This window comes from Dysidea avara, chromosome 1, assembly GCF_963678975.1.
Source record: "Dysidea avara chromosome 1, odDysAvar1.4, whole genome shotgun sequence".
NCBI lineage: Eukaryota > Metazoa > Porifera > Demospongiae > Dictyoceratida > Dysideidae > Dysidea > Dysidea avara.
Genome location: NC_089272.1, coordinates 37,831,425 through 37,848,552, shown reverse-complemented (window position 1 = coordinate 37,848,552; position 17,128 = coordinate 37,831,425). Strand labels below are relative to the sequence as shown.

General features: G+C 36.4%; 1 protein-coding gene across 1 annotated transcript in view; it reads left to right on the top strand.

Annotated features, from left to right (window-relative positions):
- Nucleotides 1–17,128, top strand: part of LOC136246512 (uncharacterized) — a 74,389-nt gene that overhangs the window by 51,649 nt on the left and 5,612 nt on the right. The window contains exons 13-17 of the mRNA XM_066037992.1: nt 1,161–1,428; nt 5,711–5,992; nt 10,109–10,143; nt 10,400–10,516; nt 12,525–12,806. Of these exons, the coding sequence (XP_065894064.1) occupies nt 1,161–1,428; nt 5,711–5,992; nt 10,109–10,143; nt 10,400–10,516; nt 12,525–12,806 (984 nt within the window). The remainder of the gene's footprint in view (nt 1–1,160; nt 1,429–5,710; nt 5,993–10,108; nt 10,144–10,399; nt 10,517–12,524; nt 12,807–17,128) is intronic.

Genomic DNA, 17,128 nt, shown 5'->3' with positions numbered 1-17,128 from the left:
AGGGTGGCACTATTGCATGATCTACTTAGAGTGCGGAGACTAGCAGAGTACTGTATGATGCTCTTGCTGCTGCATGATACATGACTGCTTTATGTATGAAAGCGCTGCTGCATGAATTTTATGGCTGCTGCATGAATTTTATGGCTGCTGCATGTCTGCTATTACTGCTGCCACTGCTATTGAACTACAACTCTGCGGTAAGTATTTTGCTTCCATTGGTCATTGCTAGTATTGCTGCCACTGCACGCATGCTCTTCGCTATAGGCTTGTGAGTTATCACTGCTTTTGCAGACAGGCATGTCCTAACTGTTGCTTGCATGTAATACCATGCTTATGCGACTGCTACACTATTCAGTGACCACCTCAGTTGTCTAATCCAGTTCTATTACCACTAGCTCATGCATTATCATTACTTTCACAGACATCATTATACTTCCATGTTTGACCTACTACAAATGTGTAACTACTCTCCAATCCCTTCTACTCTCACCCCCCACTCTATGCCATTAACTATGTAGCTAGTTGGTATTTGCATGCATTTCAATGGTCCACAGTGTCTTTTTTTCTTTTAGTAATACTGTTGTCTCCTTAAGCATGGCAGCTCTTTGACTTGCATGGGTTATTCCATTTCCACCTTTGCTCACATGAAATTTACCAACTAGTTACATTGCAGTAACTTTCGGCCACTGCACATGCATATGTGGCTGCTGCACTTCAGCTGTGCAAAGCGAGGCAATTTTCCAAACCATCTTGTATGCCTCATTTCTCCATCAGTTGCTTGCTCTCTTGCAGTTGCTTGCCCATCATAGCATATGCTAATTAATCATTGCACAGGTACAATATTAACCACTAAAGTTTCATGTTTATTTGTACACATGTACCTGGAACTAACTGGTTGTGGTTAATCTTTTTTTCTGCTCAGTATTAACTTACTTCTAGGTATATGAGCACATACGTATGTGTAATTTAATGCTCAATAAATGGTGGCGGTTTCCACTATTCCCAGGGGTGGGCCCCAACAACCAACATGTTAAGTGCTAATGTACTTGCTAATGAATTTTCATTCCATTTAAATTCTCATTGATATATGTATGTATGTACGTACTGCATTTCATCATCCTATTTTGTGTATGTATTATATTATTACTTTATTTCTACAGACAAACACATTCCAATGTGTACTAGCCACTAATGGAGATGAGTCATTTGTAATGTTCCTGTATGCTTGTGGGAGAATGGAATGGACAACTGGAGATCGTTCTGGTGGGGTTAACGGACTTGGTGGAAATGAAGCACTTGCTGGAGTTAATGCTGGTAATGGTATCAATCAGTTTACTATTCCTGGATCACAAACTCCAGATATTATTAATATTGCACATACAAGCAATGTAGACAGCCCAGGCATTTGGATGTTTCAGGTTACAGAAGGTATGTACATAGTGTAGGTTGGTGCATAAATACTTGTACTGTTTCATCACAATGTACACCGATGAAGAGAAATGTCTTGCTTGCAGTCAAGCTGAGATATTCATGAAGTCTAACACATTCCACTTGCATAGCTAATGTAGGATGTGTGCATCAAACAAGTTAATTATTTAAAATCAACTATTATCTACAGTAATTAGTTTTTGTTTTAATGCCTGTAAAACTTGTTAGGGAGGGTACAGAGTGCCTTAATAAATTTTCTACACATATTTCAACCACAAACTTTGATAGTTGTTACAAAATGTGCACTATACAGCCTTCACTCTTCATGTACTATACTTGCTGCTTTATGCATAAAGGTTTTGGTTATGTGAAGAACAGACAAACATACTTATGTGCACAGATATGCACAGATGTGCACATGTTTTGTATAACATTTTCAGGAAATCCCCCACATCTGCATGGCCTGTGGCTAGCTATTAAAATTCACTCTGTAGTTCAGTTACACAACAAGTCACCCTGTAGAAAGTTTAGCTACAAGAAAGTCATTCTGTAGAGAGTTCAGCTATTGTATGTTACAAGTCTTTCTGTAGAGAATTCAGCTAATGTACAGTAGGTTTACAAGTCATTCTGTAAAAAGTTCAGCTGCTGTATGTTACAAGTTATCCTGTAGAAAACTCAGGAGTTCAGCTATGTAGCAAGTCACCATATTGAGAGTTCAGCTATAAATAAGACACGTGTCAGTTCTGAATCAGCTACAGTACAAGTCATCTTGTGGGGAGTAACACTCTGTACAGAGTACCACAGCAAGCAAATAAAATGTTTAATATAAGTTTGAGGCCTAGAGATGGGTGTGATGATACAGTTATCAATTTTAATAACAACAGTTGAGGTGAATAAATGCCGAATTATAATGAATTGGAGAAAGCAACACCAATTCACCTTAAGTGTCATTATTATATTTTCCTCATTAACCTATCATTGCAGCCATCTCTTTGTTAACACCTTGGATCTTTATTCACCATTGCTTTTTGTAGCTGTACTTTTTTACAACTTGGCTGCTTTGGTAGATATACAAGTACCATTAAAAATTATTAACATACACTGTATGTTGCCAGATTTTATAAAATTGAGCCAAATTACACATTAAGCAAAATCAAAATAACACCACCAGTGGATAGCTACCCCTCAGGATGAAGTCTTTAACAAATGTCATTTCTGTGTGGTGTAGCAAGCTTGAATGGCAGTTTCTGGCCTTGTGAAGACTTGGCATCATGAGAATCAGTAGTGCGAATTTGGATGGATTCATATAGTTGGATAAACATTTTCTGTATGGTTTTTTGCTACATATCAGCTACTAAGGAGCTAACACAGCCCTGTAATCTCGTGTCTGGACTTCAGTCGTGCATTTTCCCCCCCTAACCTCTTTGTGATTACTTGTGATACTATTTCACTTGTCCAGCTGCTTACAAATATAGGAAAGCCATCACATGGCGCTGCCATGAATCAACACCAGCAGAGATAAATGGGATGCAGGAGGGCACAAAATGAGTCCATGAAACATGTACTGCAGCACACCAAAAAGTATCTGTTAGACTGAAGCGATGTCAAGCAGTAAAATATCAAGCCCCCAACTTTTAGCAGTTATTAAATTACAGAATCAGTCAGACAGGAACTTGTTAGTCAGTAGAAAATTTCACTTTTTAAAATTTTGTACCAACCTATTGGAAGCATTTCAGGTTGTACTGAGGGCTTGGTTATACCTACCTGCCAAGGCACCATGAAAGTGCTGATTTCTGCTCAATAGTTTTTGTGGGAAAGTGCAAACCCTATTAATGAGGTGAATTATGCACTGAGGTATGAAACGTTCCACATAGTTAGTACACTTTATTATATGAATTTGACCTTTGGTGTCCATTACAGCTCATTATTTTTATGTCCAAAACTAGTAACCTTTGTTTATACGTACATCATACAGGCAACACTAAACAAGTTGATACTTGTTGCGAGTTCATAGCTTACTAAATTCCAACGTTATGGTAATTTATGCAAGCTACAGATTCTTAATCACCACATGCAATTAATTAGATCATCAAAGGCGTAGGCAGGGGGGGTTCGGATGGTTCGGACAAACCCCCCTTTCAGAGGCAGAATTTTTTTAAATTAAAAATCACACCAAATCTTACAGCCCTGGAGCTCTCCGGTAGCTACTTGCCCACTGGCACTCCTCTGTACTACTCCTGAGGGTCACATCACATTACTGCTGAACCATTGAAAAGCATATCTATTGAATCACGTGATCAATTGCGCACGTGATGCATGGTTGAAATGGTGCGAGTGAAATGGTGAAGGACTGTTCAATGGTCGGTTGAGACATATTACAAGGAATTTGAGTGGTCATGTTATACATGTGTCAGGTTACCACAAACTGTGAATTGTTGATGTATATTTACTTGATGAATGGTTTGTTTACTTGTTACATGTTGTGGGCACGTGACATCTCGAACATATTGGAGTACAAGCCAAGTCTGAAGTTGCTGACCATCAACAGGAGGACCGGCCGAGAATAATGTATTGGAAAGAAGTATTGCCAACTAAGGGACTCGAGTGTGGAGAGCTTCCATGTGCTAGGAAATTGAAGTTGGCTGTCAGTATGCTGTCTGGAAGTGAAGATTAGTTAGTTTTACAATAGGTTTATAGTTTCTATAAGCTGCATTAACAGCAGTGTGTAAGTTTTAGCTAGTTAGATGCACAAACAGCACCTTTTAATGTTACTGCCTAAGGGCACATTTTGTGTATACATCATTTTCGTCCAAACATATCTAGGGGAAGCACCCAGGTCTTCCCCTTAAGACATTCCACTTTAAATCCTAAACCCTTCAAAAAATCCTGGCTACACCCCTGATCATCTAGATTCTTTGGTTAATAATTCAATATTACTTTAGCTAACCTTTTACGCATTGCAGAGAACATATACAACCGAAGTGTAGAAAAAACTCCAGGGGTGGGGAATAGGGGTATGCATCTTCCTCTCTTGAGGTTATTTAAGAAAGGTCATGATTGTTCTATCATCAGTTTAAAGCTGAATTCTGGCATTGTTTATAGCTATAATTTTGCTTGAAAAATAATATTTGAAACAAAAAACACCATAACTTGTGATGGCCACATTCTTCTTTTAGCCAAGGTTGCTGTACAAATATTTTCCTCATATAGAAGCTTATATTTAGGTTGTAACCATTTATATATTAGCAAAAATGCATTTGCTGTACATAGCCTAGAGAATTACGAAGCATAAATTGTCCAGTTGGTTTTGCCCTCAGGCGTCCCCACATCTTGTACTCCCTTGAGTGTGTCTCTCCTAAGGTCTTTCAAATCTTAAATAGGTAGGAAGTTTGGGAGCATAATCCTTCCTAGTCAGTTTACAGGCTTGCATGTGCTCTAAATATGCAGATCAGGTCAATGACGGTATAAGCCTTTAATTAACATGGAAATATATTTTACAGTAACCTTGACTGAAGTACTGTAGCATGTGGCTCTCACAAGTTGTGGAGTTTTGTTTATGCCTCGAATACTGATCTACAACTCCAATTATAGCCATAAACAACCCCAGATTTTGGATTCAAGCTGATGATAGAACAACAATGACCTTTGTTAAACCAACGAAGGGTCACACCACCCTTGGATTTCTCTCCACACTCTGGTTGTATATGCTGCCTACAAATCCTAAATTGTTATCTAAATAAATATATAATATTGAATTGCAAACCAAAGAATGTAGATAATGAATATAATTCAATTAATTTTGTGGATGGTTAAATTTGTATGAATTTTTGTCTTGTAATAATGACCACAACTTTGGAATGGAAAATAAATCATGAACTTACTAGCAACAAGTATCAACTTGTTTGTTGGATAAAGATTCTCGCTTTGATACCCAGTTTAAACAAATTGACAGTTGCATGGGTGATATATACGTACCTAAACAAATGTCACCATATTTGATATAATGAACTGTAAGGTCATACGTTTCAGCGATGGCTGCACCTCTTGAATTCATGTCATCAGGTGTACTGACTATGTGTTGAAAGCTTCTGAATCATGCTTTTATTGACAAGTGTACAACTTTTCTGCCATGCTGCTCTACTATTACTATCATACTGTATGACACATGTTACACTAAGCCAATGTTTGTTAACTTTGTTTATTTTGAAACATGGAAATCTGTACATATGCATATGTATCTTGGTATTTGATCTTATGGATTGAGACACTTTAATATGTGTAGGTGTCACTGAATACAATGCTACTATAACCAGTGATCCACCTGTCAACGGGAGCAGCAGTGTTTTGCAGTTTCCTGCTGGGTCTAACCTCACCTTGACATGTATGGTAACTCCTACTCCACCATCTGATACTGAGTTTAGTTGGAATTGCTCCACTGGATGTTCTTTTGATATGGAAATTGAACAATCAGTTAATATCACTGAAGAAGACAGTGGAGAAATCAGCTGTACTGTTATTATTAATGGTGTAGAGTATACCAGTGAACCAATAACAGTGATTAGGAGTAAGTTTTATCACAATGTACTTAAGTGCTATATGTGAGAGATATTAGCATTGCATGTGCTTTTGTATATATTAAAGTATTTTTGTAAGTGCAAACTATACAGACAGCAATGCATGAAATGTGCAGTCATGATGCCAAATATACCACGAGGCAAACTGAGTGCTACGTATGTACATTAGTATCAAAGCCTGACACCAACCTCTACCCATATTCTACAACTGTATGATAATAATTGTCTACATTGAATAACCACATGCCAAAAATTCTGTTGGTATACAGTATTTACAGATACTTCTCTGCCAATGTATAGCTGCTATAAAACTTTGCTTCTTACGAAAACATCATGCATGGCCTTTGACAAGCTTTGGCCAACAGACTGCTACATCTAGAGATCATAATGGTTAGGGATAAGGGAAGTGTGCCTGAATATTTTTTTGCAATAATGATGAGGGTAAATGAATTATTAATTATTCCAAGATTTTAAAGTAGTCTTAGAACATAAGTCCATACACTAATTTTGAGCTTGAGATATTCTAACAGAGCAGTCACCTACTCTAATAAACCAATTGGTAGAATTTTCCATTTCTCTATTTATTGTAATATTACTAAGTGTGAAAAATGTTTTAAAATGGCCAGGGTTCAATAGTAACCTCCACACCTATCAAGAACTGTTCGAAAAGCACCTCCACAATCAAAGTAGCCACTATGAAAATTACAGACGATTTCCAAGATGAAGGGAAGCCATTACGTGCTATCACCAAATCAACACTTTTTGCTGTCATCAACAGTGTTGGGCAAGTTACTTTGTAAAAGTAACTAGTTACATATTACATATTACTTGCAACAGAACTATTTAGTTACAGTTACATATTACCCATAAAATAAAGTAACTGTAATAATATTACATATTATATTACTTTGTGTCCACAGCCTTAAGCTGTCACGTGTGAAACTACCACCTTATCACGTGACATGATTGCGTTGTTGGGCAATGTACAAATCTTGGTTATAAGTAAGAAGCTAGTGAATAAGCTTCTTTCAATAGGCCTCGTTACTCCATTGTGGTTAGGCGTTACTCAGAGGATTACTAACGAGATTAGTAACTTTGTTACTTTAAGTAATAATATTACGTCATATTAGACTCGTTACAGTAATTATATTACTTAGGTAACGCGTTACGTTTGTAAGTAAAGTATCTTGCGTTATATTACCTGTTTTCATAGCATATTTCGTTATATTACTTTGTTACCACAAAACTAATAATATTACGTAACGCGTTACTTATGTAATGCGTTACTCCCAACACTGGTCATCAAAGATTAATATAACACACTGGTAAGTCCATGAAGAATGAATTGCACATACTGCGGTATGGGTAATTCATGCCAAATCAACAAGAAAAAATCTGGACTCCTTTCGATTTTCATGAAATTTGGCACAAGCATAGACCCTGTCACGAAACTATTACACACCAAAATTTGGCTCATTTCATTGGTTTCACTTTAAGTTATGGCCACTCAAACTTTCTGTTAAAAGCCTAAATCTTATCACTCAGCCACTACTCACTTTATTTAATCCTTAAAGAAATGAGTTGTAATGCAAAAACCAACAATGCATGTAGTATAGTAGAGCGGCACAGCACCAAAAAAATGGGCATTTCGTGCACTTTGTAATACAATTATGAAACTTTCCACACAAGTTGTTCTCCACATAACATATGTTTTTTGATATAGAGCCATCACAGATTCGACCTTTGGTGACCTTTAGAGCCATTTTTCACTGAAAATTAATTATTTTTGTCTTTATCTCCCTTGAGGCATTATTTTACACTGTAAAACATGGAATCAAATTAAAGGTGCTGATCTAAGGACTATATTGACTTTTGTTTGAAGTTTGTATCCCATTCCACTACAAAATTATGATCATTTTTGTAAGTCATGAAATTCTTTGCCCTTTGGGTATAAATTACTAATGGGCAAGTAATTTATAGAATTTCATGGTTAATATAAATGATCATAACTTTGGAACGCAATCACCTATTGACTTCAATTAAAAGCCGAGTAGTTTGTTTAGCAGCACCTTTAATTTGAAACTGTGCCAAATGATGCTTCAGGGAGATAAAGACAAAAACGATGAATTTTCATTACAAAAATGGCTGTAAAGGTCACCAAAGGTTAAATATGTGATGGCTCTATATCCAAAAAATACCCACAAGGAGTACAACTTATATGGAAAGTTTCATAATTGTATCAAAAATTTGCCAACTATTGCACTATGCCGCTCTACTTGTAGTGTGTTTTATGATAGATCATACCTTACATATATACACCAGTCATGCATACAACATTCGACAAAATAATAACACAAAGTTACAAAACAATGCTAAAATATAATTAATTACAATACTATTATAGTAAAACGATGCTGTAGTTTTCTGTTTTTCTGCAGTAGGCCTGCACCAATTGTACCAGCATAATTTTAGGCATAATAAGTGAGAAAAGGCATTGACCATAATGGACACACTTTGTGTACATTGGTTATCAAAGAAGCTAAAACTCTGCATATTTTGTGTGACGCATAATGGGATAGTGTACAAAATATCAGGGATAGTGTACAGACACAGTAAACCATCAGTTTTACAGCTACTTGCGAAGACCAATATACTCTAGTAGTACAGTCACCCCACATTTAAATACTCTAATAGAACATTCACAGATGCATTCAATACCGTCTAGCTGGTTATTTTGAACTAGAAATTTCATAGGAACAGTAAAATCTGAATATTGAAGGTTTTAATATCAAAGAATGCATATTTCAAAGTACAGGTCGTGTCACGAATTACAAAAACACGTATATAGGGTCTGCATGTGCTCACCTTACTGATGGAATCGAGGATGGAATAATCCCCACTTGTGCACACTGGAAAGAAGACTGAGTTATAAGTGAAGTAGTTAACTGCCACTGGTGAGGCGATTGGCTCAATCAGGTTACAGCAACAGATGGCATGGATTCCCAATAATCGCCATTCTGGATAGTTTACTGGATATTGATGCAGTAATGTTACTGTTTAACAATTATGAGTTGTAAAAGAATACATGGGCAAATGCACCCTGTACGGTCACATGAAAGCTCAGGTGGGAATTTATTTTCAAAGAACAACAGGACTTAGGAATTTATTTTTGAAGAGAAGTCCTCTTTGAAACATCCCAAAATAGAAACCCTTTGAAAATATCCAGCTATACAGTTATCATTATTTTTTGTGCTGTCTTTTTTGTATGCACAATGCACATTATACAGTAATAAACTATTTTGTGTAGCAAATACTGTACTGTATGCTGTTTTTGCTGCACATATATCATTATGTGACCAAATTTTGGAAAACCGTCAATCTACGCACAATAGCACTTTTGTAATAAAACGCATTAAAAGACAATGGGTAATAAATGCAAGCTCAAGAAAAAATTTATGCAAGTGTTCATTGCCTCACTGGTGGGCAAATTAAACCTCTAAAGGATAACTCCTAAGCATCATCATGTTCGCCTGTTCATAGGGAGTACAAAAATCTTTGTTTCATCTCCATACACAAAAGGATTCAAAGTTACAGACATTGCGATGACAAAATAATTTACTGACAATCGTTCTTCAGTGAATTTGTGCCTTCCTTATTGAACACGGAAGCATGCCTTGGGAAAAAACTACACCTTGTTGAATTTAAAATTCATGGCGAACATAATGAGTCAAGATTCAATTCTGTAAGCCATTGTATCAGTAAGTTATGATGGTTTATGTAAGCGCCTGTAGATTCTTTTCTTGATGGCTTCTGTACATATCAATTTATTTGCTTGTCCGGCTGTCTAGTACTGTATTTCCAACACTGCTTAACTTATGAAGCTGAAACTTAGCCAGTGCATTCCTCTGTCCCTGTAGAAAACAAAGAATAAATAAAATGAATTTTGAAAAATGTGTGGATATTGACAGTTTTCTAAAATTAGGTCACATAATTGTACAAAAATGTTTTTGTCAAACTATTACACAATAGTTGTACATGTGACATAAAACTGATCACACAGTATTAATGAAATACCGTATGTTGAAATCTAAAATAATGTTTCGTAGGTTGTCAACCAGAAATAGGCACTTGCAGATCTGAGGTAAGAATTGAATGTTATGCTGACATTAAGTATTCAAGTGTGTCCAAGTTGCAATTACATATTGGTCCATGGTTTTAAAATGTATGCAAACCAGGATTTATACTGTAGGAAATCTACTTCAAAGTTTGAAAGTAGGGGTACATACTATATTAGTTTTGCATACATGAATACATGTACTAATATTTTAATGGATATTTGCAGTTAAGAATTATTTCATAGATTATTTCTTTGTCTTATGTATTTTTCTTTTTGTTAGTTTTATCCATTTGGTGTCTCTCATAATGATTCCAACCCACTACTAACATATGATTACAGATCAGTGATATTTTTGTCAGGAGATTTCTGTTTTGACAATGCCATAACAACAGTTTATGTAAGTACAGTATATCCACCTATACAGTACACAAGTACACAGAAAATTTTGGAATTTTCAACTAGAGTGGGGACCATAGCACATAGATAAAAAGTACTGAAGCAAGCTGGAGTAGCGCACGATATTAAATCATGGTAAAACAATAAGAAGTGTTATATCCCTACTGTGCTCAAGAAATGCACAGTAGGGATATAACACTTCTTATTGTTTTACTGTGATTTAATATCGTGCACTACTCCAACTTGTTTCAGTACTTTTTGTCAATGTGCTGTAGTCCTACTCTAGTAAAAAATTCCAAATTTTTATGTGTACTTGTTTGTTAACTTTTTTTGTAAATAATTATTTTGACTGGTGAATCCACACCTACCACATCTGAAATGGTGCCACGCTCCCCAGCTATATCAATTATCATCTGAAAAATTTGAAGTATCCATTATGCTTTGTTGTCAGCTATGTTCAACCCATTACACAGCAGTACGAATCAAGAACTGTTCAAAAAGCACCTCTGCAATCAAAATAGCCACTGTGAAAAATATGGAAAATTTCCATTATGAAGGGAAGCCATTGTGTGCTACCACCAAATCAACACTTTTTGCTGTCAGCAAAGATGAATGGGACACAAAGGAGGACACTGGTAAGTCCATGAAGAATGCATTGTACATACTGCGGTTTGCCAAAAGGCACCTCTTGGGTCAAAGTGACGTCGAACAGTGAAAAAAATCAAGCGTGTAGCCTTAGCCATTATCGAGTTACAGTTGTCTGAAGGAATCAGTCAGTCAGTCAGTCAGTTACTCAGTCAGTAGAAAATTCCATTGAATAATATGTTTTGCAAAAAAATCTGTAGCAACTTGTTGAAAGAGTTTCAGGTCGATCTGAAGGCTTGTTTGGGCTTAGTTTTACTTAACCAATACTGCTTCATCATCGCCAGGGAAAATTGAGGCTGGTTTTTGGGTGATGTTATTTATGGGCCACACCTACTCCTTTGTAGTCCCTACTATACAGTACTATCATACTGTATGATATGGATAGATCTAGCAGTATGTGATATGTTTGTACTGTACTTCTAAAATATACTGTGCATAAATATCAGACATATATTGTTAATGAGAACAATTTTGTACAAATCCTAGATGTCGAAGCTGAAATCAATTGTGGGATCGATTAATACTCACGTGATTAGGATGCATAATTTGGATTGTGCCATGAAAACCATTCAGATGGAGAGCATTTTGTTATCCTCGCCATCCTAGGAGTTGAAAAACATTGGGCTAAGGTGAAAACTAGCGCTATAGCTTATTCATTGATCGTTTCTGCATGTTTTTGAATACAGACATGCCCCCATCATGAAGCTACCACTCTGCATGGAGTAACCACTCTACAGTAAGCTTACCTGTCTAGGCCTTTAGTGAACTCCGTCCTTTTTTCCATAAACGATTCAATAGCACTGAATAAAACAATAAACTCGTGTAACTGAAATTCTCCGTAATATCTCTAGGATATGTCCGTTCATCATAACTGAACATAATCAGAATGTACTAGCTGCTAACCCATAATCAAAAATTTTAGGTACACATAATATATAATACAGCCAGTGGCTGCACTCATATTGGCTTGGGTGATTGCTTGCCCTGTACAGGCTATCAGCCTGATAAGTGTTACATATTAGCTGTAACACGAGCATTCAGGTTTTACCTGATATATATGCCCTCTGCCCTTGGGCCTCCGGCCCTTGGGCAGTCAGGCATACATATCAGGCAAAGTCCTCATTCCCATGTTACAACTATTACATATATGCATTTCTGCTTTTTATGTAAGAATGGAAGTTATAGCTTTCACACAAGATATAGATTTTTCTACTGCTTGCTTACTTGGTCCATACAGTTACGTATGTATACCTATCTTTTACATACATGCATTCTTAAAAAATTTAGCAAAATATGGAGCAATGATTATGAGTTATGTATGTTTATTTGTTGTATTACATTATTTTGTTTGTGTGCAATTGTAGGTTTATGAAAATGGAATTATTAGTTTTAATGGTCCATCTTTTTATTTCACTCCTACTTCACTTCCACTTTTTGATGTTAAATTTGTTGCTCCATTCTGGGCTAATATTGACACGAGAGGAACTGGAAATATTTACTATCGTCAAACGACTGATCCTGATCTCCTTACTAGAGCTACCAGTGAAATAAGAGCAGCCTTTAATGTATCTGAGACATTTGAAATAACTAGTTTGTTCATAGCTACATGGGATGCTGTTGGATATTATCCACAACAAACTGATAAGGTAATAATATTATATTAATATGCTGCTGCCTCCTTGATGTGATAATGAAATTTATATACCATATTAAAGCCAAGCTCAAATAAATGCAAAGTCCTAATATATAAGGCTAGGGTTGTGACATACCTTAATATACAAGGTCTTGTATGAGATTACAATAGCTTAATTTGTAGAGGTTTACAGCAACAAATGAAACCCTTGACTTGTCAAAAGTCAACAACAGCTGTTACAAGGAACAACAAGATTGCTGGTTCACAAGGGGAATAAATTCCTGGGTGTCTATATGGATAAACATGGTACACAAGTAAAAGGATAAAGTACTGTAGTTACAGTATGTATCAAACATGCTAATATGTTATATGAGCTGCTGTTTAGCAGCGCAGGATTGCGTGTGTTTTATTGTAAACTAACATGCAGTGATTGATGTCACAGGTGGAGTGTGTGTGCTTAAACAATGGGCATAGCTAGCTGTATTGAACTGGATTCACTGTGCTGATTACAAGTCACATATGCACTATACCAGATGGCGTACTACACAAAATCAAGTTATAAAACTAAGTTTCCAGTCACATTTTTCTCAGCTGTTGATCACACGCCTGGTTTAAAAATTATAAATTTAAAAATGAAGTAGGGATCAAAGTAATAAAAGTAGTGAAACAAGAGATGAATGATGGTAGCTATTACAGTATAGCTCAGTGAGAAATCCCTACTTTGACATTGAACACAAAATAATTGTTATGCCATGCCAAAAAGGGATTTCCCACTGAGCTATGCTGTAATAGCTACCATCATTCATCTCTTGTTTCACTACTTTTTATCGCTTGGATCCCTACTTCATTTTTAAATTTATAATTTTAATGTACTAGTTTTTTTGTTAAAGCATACAGCTGTGACTGTTCTATTAGGGTGACTGCTGTATTAGAACATCTTGAGTCCAGTATATTCCATTGTAAATACAGATTTCCCTAAAAGGGGTGTGGTCATCATGGTCTCCATCGATATTGATAGATCTATATCAGATGTAGTTTAAAGAATGGATGTAATCTATCGTGAAGGTACAGGTACTGTATCTAGTACCTCTGTGCAGTAGCATAGTTTAAGCGCCTTAAATAATTTTGTGGTGTCTATGTTGCTCAAAGAAAGTGTTGATATGGCAATACTAAAAGAAAAGATAACTAGTGTGGTAATTTCATTGATTCTTAGGTCATTACTGTCCAATGCCATATTTTTTAACCAATTCCTGGAAATAATAAAATAGTTTACTGATCAATGGAAATGATGACTTCAGTAATAGATTTTGTGATTCAAATTGTGGATGGAGGTACGGAATATTTACATGTATTTAGCTATCCTAATCAATCATGTCCACTCTCGCACACCATCAATGATTGCCTACAAAATTAATGTATGATAACTTTGGCTAGCAATTACCCAGCTTTTGGCTAAACACTGTGATATATGTTTATGCATCCTAACACCATTGATCCATTTGTTATGGTGGGATATTCAGAAGACTGACTTATGGCTAGAATTCTTCTCAGGGATTGCTTCTTCAGCTACCAGATTGCCTTGTGGTTATTGCATTACAACAACACATTACCCAGAAAATTATCCTCTTCATCCTCATCCAGTATCAGCACCAAGCCTTTTCACCATCAAAAGTATGTGCAATACATGCATTATGGACTTACCTCTGTCATCTTCATTTCTTTTTGCTGAGAACACAACACATCGATTAGTGGTAGCATTATACAACTTCCTTGTGTATTTCCATAATATTATGTGACTGCAGAGACACTTCTTATACTATTCTTCATTTGTTTGCTGTGTAATGGGTGGAACATAGTTATTGAAGTGGCAGGGGTGGATCCAGAGAGGGTCTTTGGGGGTCTTGAGACCCCATTTAGGTGATTAGGTTAAATCTTGAACAGGAAATCTAAGAAGGAAACTGCAAGGAGGAAAGCAATGGAAAGCAAAAGAGCAATATACTCTAATAGAGCAGTCACAAACTATTCTAAGAACTACTGAAGTAACTCCTCGAGTCCTCACCCTGTAATTCATACTGTGTGGAATTCAATTCATTCTGTGTCTTCTTTGCAAGGTCTCAAGAACAGCTGAGTGATATCATATGACCATATAAACCAAATGTTGGGTGGAGTTAAGTATATTATATACCAACAATAGAAAAGTAACAGCATATAATACCTATGCAACAATATCAGTGACTATAATTCCATGCTTCCCAGCTCTTCCACTTACACTGTGACAGTAAGTACATGTCTTCCACCATTTGCTGAATTTTAAACAATCCATATCACATGTGCTATCATCACATGATGCTATAATATAGGTTGATTCAACTCAATCAACTCCGTCAGGAAGGAGTGTGATGAACAAGAGCTCCATATTTTGTAATGCTGTATGCCAGGAAGTGGTGTATGTAATAAGCATAAGCTAGATCTAAAATAGCATAGTATAGCAATAAGCTGCACAAACAGCAGTGTACTAGGTTTCCAGCTAGTTAGCTACGTAGATACTGTTATCATACTTGTTAAAGTTTGTCTAAGAGCACATTTTATGTATGAATGCTGCAGCCATAGGATGTGCTGACTCGCATATGTGAATTATTTGGGAATTATCCTTCATCCACCTCAGAGACCCCCTCTTGAAAAATCCTGGATTCACCCCTACCACTGCACTTTTCAGTAATTGGTTGTTGGGGCATGTGTTCAGATGCAAATTAATTATGGCATGCCTGACACCATTCATTTTGATGCAGTATACATGGGTTCATTAGTAGAAGGAAAAAATTAAGTTAGCTAGGGATCATAGTATAAAAGGTAGTGAAAGAAGGGAACAGTAAAAATGTAGTGAAACAAGAGAAGTTGCCTTTACCTGCAGATATACTTATGGACATTTGTGACCAGGCCTGCGAAAATAGGGCATGTGGGCACAAACTACACACCGTCACATAACATGTCATATCTCAGCAGTGGAATGGAATATTTCCATTCTGTAACTTGCATTGTAAAGCCAATTAAATGTGTAATAATTGCTAAAAATTTCATGGCTACATAGTCATGGAATACAAAGTTATGATATATCAAATTTTGAAAAAGTAGGCAGTTTTTATGTGTCCACATGCCCTATTTTGCAGGCCGGGTCACATTTAATCCCTAAGTCAGTTTATAGACTGAAGCAAAGGGATTAAATGTTCATTATTATATCTGCTGGTATAGGCAATCTCTCTTGTTTCACTACTTTTTTTCTATTCCAATGTTTTACTACTTCTTTTTATTCTTTGATCCCTAATCCAATTTACAATTGCTAATTTTTCCTTCTACTTGTTTATAATAATTATACGTACAATACATCTACATCACAACATTCAGAAACAATCACGATTATATACAGTAATATGTAATTACCACCCAGCCCTAATTTGCTGTATTGTATATCAAGCCACTTTTAGACATACCGCATTTGACCGGTTAATAGCCGTGGCTCGTATAATATCCTCCCCCTGATAGTAGCTACTCCACAGCCTAGAATTATTGTCATAAGAGCCACCCTCGGATAAGAGCCGCAGCTTGTATGTGAACATACTATTGCAAGTGTTGACCACTAGACACATTGGAAGCAGAAACTAGGCAAGGAGTTGTTTTAAGCCAGGAAATATCATTTTTGGGAGAATTTAAAATGAATGACAGAGTTGACAGATGATTAAACAAGGTCAGTCACTCATGAATTCGTATAAACACCGCAGGCTGCTGCTGCTACATAAGCCCATGGTAGCTGCCCTCAGATAGTAGCCGCCTTTGCATAGTAGCTGCATGGTTTTGCTTGCTGAAAGTTATAGTAGCCGTGGCTATTAACGGTCAAATACAGTAATAGTGTTACTGGGCCTGCAAAAATAGGGCATGTGGGCGCATAAAAATTACCTACTTTTTTAAACTGTGAGATGCATCACAACTTTGTATTCCATTACTGTTTTGCCACGAAAGTTGCAGCAGTCATTCAAACTTTACTTGGCTTTAAAGTATAAGTTACAGAATAAAAATATTCCATCGCAGAACTGAGATATGAGATGTTACGTGTCGGGGTATAGTTTGTGCACATGTGCCCTATTTTCACAGGTCTGGTCACATTTATACAGACATTTAACTAGTTAGCATTGGAGGACTACTGTATACTTGGTAGTGGTTGGCAGTAGCTGGTTTTGTACATGTCTGTTGTAATGACATGGTCACAACCAGTGGTCCCTCGGACAACATGGGACCACATAGCTGATCACATTAGGACAGCCATGGCATGAATAAAAAATC